Raw genomic sequence first — 4,568 nt, forward strand, 5'->3', positions numbered from 1 at the left:
TTTAATAAAATTAAATATACACAGACGTTCTAGAAGTTTGTATCTAGAAAACAGAAGCCATGAATCCGCATCATCAACGAGTATAAAATAATGAAGCTCCAAAAGCAACGATGTCGACTGCCACAACTGCGGATGCAGACGACCACTAACTTAACTTCACTGTTTATAGTTTCGTGGCGGGCGAGGGCTGACAATTTCCCAACACTTTCTCTATCAACCCTTTATGACTTCGTCGTCTTCCCCACATACATCTTACAAAAAAAAATTAAAAAGAAGAAGAAAAAAATATTTTTAAATAATATTTAATCCCATGCAGAAAGCATATGAAAGAATATTCCATCGGTTGGTTAAGTTGTTAGTCACCAATACTACCACCATTTCATATCTTAATTGTAAATTGGAACTAGAAGTAACATATTTCGAACCAGAGTTGTGATTTTTGTTGGTAAAGACCAGAGTTGTGATTATTATTAGAGCACATCCAGTTTTTTTTTTTTTTCTTTTCTTTTTTCTGTAAATATAAATATGTCCATTTGGTACGCGAAATAGGGGTCTGGAGGGCAGAATCAGAATTTGATTCTCATTCAATATCATTCCCTCCCCCTCCCTTGGAGAAAGTTTGATTTCGATTCCATCTGAACGAAAAACGCGGGAAAATAGATCATTTTGATTCTCAGAGATTTCAGCTCTGATTCTAAAACCGATTTTAATTATGAACCAAAAGGGCCCTCCCTGTATAGGGCATATGCCCCGTTTATCAAGATTGGGATGTGCCCTAATCAGTCTTCAACAGAACTTTTAAATTTATATAGTTAACGAGAAGAACTCTGGAAAGAGATTAAAAACTGAAAAACGAGGCGGAAAATAGATAGATTCATCTTTTCCAACAGTAGTATATCTCTCTATCCACAAATGGAAACGGTGAAAGGACAGAAGTGGCCGGGACATGTTCGTAAAGCATCTGTACTAAATTGCGCCCGTACACAAGGCGCTTCCTAGCTCCAAGTCAAAGTCTTCCCCCTTTTCCATTTTTTCTCTTTTTCGTCTTTTTGGAATAATCAAGCGGGATAGCCGAAGGTCCAACGTGCCATTTCCCCTGTCGGAGATCCGATACATGATGGCAGCTTAATCACAAAGGATCTCCATCCGATTCCATGTTAGTATTGGGCCATGACTATGATCCGCAAAACTGCAAGAGCACTCAAGAAATTCGATAGAAATTCCCTCTGTTTCGATTGGCTTTTCTTCTTCTTTGTTTTTTTTTTTTTCTGTCTTTTGTTGTTCTTTCTGAATTTCCTTCTCGAGTAACCTGGATTCGAGTGTTTAAGTTCCGAAGAACATCGTAAAGCGAGAAATTTCGTTACCAACACTGATCTGTCTCCCAAGTACGGCGAGAGTAACCGGAGAATCCCGACATGGACGAAGCCCTGTATGTTGAGGTGGACGTCGGAGATCTAGAAGGCCGTTGCTGGGGACTAAAAAGCATGCGGTCGTAATCCGCGCGCTTTTGTGGATCAGATAGAGTGGAGTAAGCCGCGTGGATCTTGATGAATTCATCGGTAGAATTCTCCTTCCGATCAATCGCGACGACATCAGGATGACAAAGTCGAGCTAATCTCCGATACGCAGCCTTGATCTCCTGACAACTATCTCCCACCGTTATACCGAGAACCTCGTAAAGCGATGCAGAGGAAGCCATCTTTGGAGAAGAGAGGCAAGGAGGTCTCGTCTTATATGCTGTGGAGGTGTAAGCAGCGGAGAAACGAAGTGGCCGTAATCTTACACGGGAAAAAGCCGGAGGAGACGATTCGACCGGGATGTTCGTACCAAAGAACTGAGGCGAGAAGCACCAGAACGAAGAGGAGGATACAGCTAGCATGACTAGTGACCAAATGTTGCAGTTTCAAGTTTAGAGAGAGAAGAGGGGCGGAGAAGCGCGACTCTATTTATAGAGAGAGAGAGAGGATGTGGCCCATGTGGCTGTCATGTATGGGGAAGAGTTAACCACGGTTAAGTGGATGGAATTGGTTGGTTTAAGGCGGTATTTTAACAAGCTTATCCGGATCCAGTTATCCGGTCCTTTGCTGACTCAGCAACTTGAGGGTATCTGACAATCTGTCAATAAATCACTAGAAATTTGGGATTGGAGTCCGGCGCCGGCGAATTGTTTTCCGCATCCTCTAGTCCCCTTCCTCTCCATCTGACCGGTGCATAAACAATTAAACTTTATTGTTTAATTTATGGAAATGTCAAAAGACTTTCTCTAATGCCAAGTGGCATAGAACGATGTGAATGATGTCCGGCCAGCTGTGTGGAGATAGAGCCACCGGCACCGTCATGGGCCACCAGCTCCTCCCTCGACAACGCTCTCCTACATCTCGACGTTGACGAATTAACTTATTGTATCTAATAATTTTGATATAGATATATTTATATTATATAACAGTGTGAATGTAATATAAATTTTTTTTGAATTAAAATTATCTTTTATTTTTTTTTGTTTCATAAAGGATATAAAAATTATTTTATTATAGTTTTTATGACTATTAAAATGTTTATAACTGTGTATTTAATTCATTTCTAATAATAAAGTTGAAATGTAATTTAAATTATTACTTCCCAAGTCATTTAATTTCCTCTTATTAAATCTTATACTTGTAAGTGTACGTAATGTGGTGATAAAGCTAGAGGGAATGGTCTTCTTGAAAGACATAGGAAGACTAAGGGTAGGGAATCAACCAAAAGGTTAGGGCAAAAGGGGAGTGACCAGACGGTTTTTGAAGGACACCCAATGATAGGGTTAATCAATAGTTGAATGGATCCCTTTCGTTAGGAGGGGGTCCCTATTTATATGGAAGGATCTTGAGAACTCGAAAGGAAGGAGTTAAAAGCGTTTGTCTTCTACTAGGAAAGTGAATATTAAATTCGTTGTCATTCATTAAGGGCATTGTTGAGGTTTCGCCACGTGTTCTTATGGGGATCTATCCGAGAATTGGCTTTCCTTTTACTCGGGGATTCTCATAGCGCACGTGTGCAACTACCTTTTACGCTCCTTACTTAACTGATGTGGTGCTAGTGACGTCACCATCTGGCAAGCGGTGCCTCATTAGGTCTACGTGGTGCCTTGTCATGTTTGTCTTCTTGACATGATGCACGCAGGTGGTGCCAGGGCGCGGTTCTTAGTGAACCGGGGTGCCGCAACGACTAAGGGTTTATCGCAAGCTGAACCTAGGTCTTTATTGGCTCGAGTTGAGAATGTTTTCATCGTAAGCATGCGATGAACCACGAGTCCATCACAATCCTGTGATACGCTTCGTAGGTTCATTGTAGGCTTTCGATGTTGTGGGTTCATCGCAAAGGAAATGTTAGCCGAGGGCCTACCTCAAGTGTCCATGTGGTGTTTATTTGATATTGAGTGAGCATTATATACCTACAATACTTAAATTATTAACTCCTATTTTCTCTTATTAAATTAGACTAATAATTAAGCACATGCTTGTATGTGAGAAATTTCTCTTCATATTAATTACTTGAATTTTAGACATAACATAGTTAAGATAGAAATTGAAAATTAACAAAAGTAACAATATGATTAAAAATAAACTTAAGTGCTTATAGCAAAAAACAATTATTATTATTATGAAATTTTCTATTGCATTTTTATCATAAATAAAAATAATTTTTTATTTTAACAATTATTTTTATTTAATATGATGAATATGTAACATCAAAAATGTTCTCAAATGTTTTCAACAAAATTCTATACATTTTCATTTTTTGTGTTCTATTTTTTTTTAAATATTTATTATTCAATTGTGACATCATGGGTTTCTTTGAAAAGTTGTATCATTAACCCACCATTTAGATAAGAAAATAGCTTTGCTTTTGTATTAGTTTTAAATTAGGGAAAAATATAATCAGAGTTGTCTTACATTTAAAATTAGGCTACAAGTTGGACCATAAACCAACAAATGACAACTGACTCTAAATTTCAAATTACCCTTGCCATGTTATCGGAGGCTTATGTGGTTATTGCCAACATAGGACTCTTAGTCTAAATTGGCCTTTAATGTTGGGTGATTGCAAAAATTAAAAAGGGTTTTTCGTCTCTCTCTCTCTCTCTCTCTCTCCACACACACACACACACACACACACACACAATCATCTTTTATCTACTCAATGACTGTGTGATTTGAAAATAAATAAAAATGGTTTTTGGTTTCTATATTTGCATTCTCTATATCAATTTCTCTCATTCTCTCTCTCTACCTATCATTCTCCCTCGATCTCTCATTCTCTTTCTCAGTCAATCTCTCATTTTTCCTTAATTTCTATCGTTCTCCCTCGGTTTCTCTTCCACTCCCTCTCTCGTTCTTTTTTTTTTTTTCTTATACACTTATATGGTATTAATCAGATCGTATAAAAGAATATGAGACAACTTAGTATGGTTCAAAAATCATTATACCAATTTGATAAAAATTCACAAGAAACTCTTGGATATGAAATTTACACCAATTGGAGAATGATAGAGATTGAAGGAGAGGGAGAGGGAGGGAGAAGAAAATGAG

At 37.9% G+C, this 4,568-nt stretch overlaps 1 protein-coding gene across 1 annotated transcript; it reads right to left on the reverse strand.

Annotated features, from left to right (window-relative positions):
* Positions 1 to 838: 838 nt before the first annotated feature.
* On the reverse strand, positions 839 to 1,914 carry LOC148876381 (chaperone protein dnaJ 11, chloroplastic-like). The gene has a single exon (XM_088980751.1). The coding sequence runs from the start codon at positions 1,877 to 1,879 to the stop codon at positions 1,361 to 1,363; it is 519 nt and encodes a 172-aa protein (XP_088836877.1). The 5' UTR covers positions 1,880 to 1,914; the 3' UTR covers positions 839 to 1,360.
* Positions 1,915 to 4,568: the final 2,654 nt, after the last annotated feature.

This window comes from Nelumbo lutea, chromosome 1 (assembly GCF_056320005.1).
Source record: "Nelumbo lutea isolate HS-2025 chromosome 1, American lotus-T2T, whole genome shotgun sequence".
In the NCBI taxonomy this organism is placed as follows: Eukaryota; Viridiplantae; Streptophyta; class Magnoliopsida; order Proteales; family Nelumbonaceae; genus Nelumbo; species Nelumbo lutea.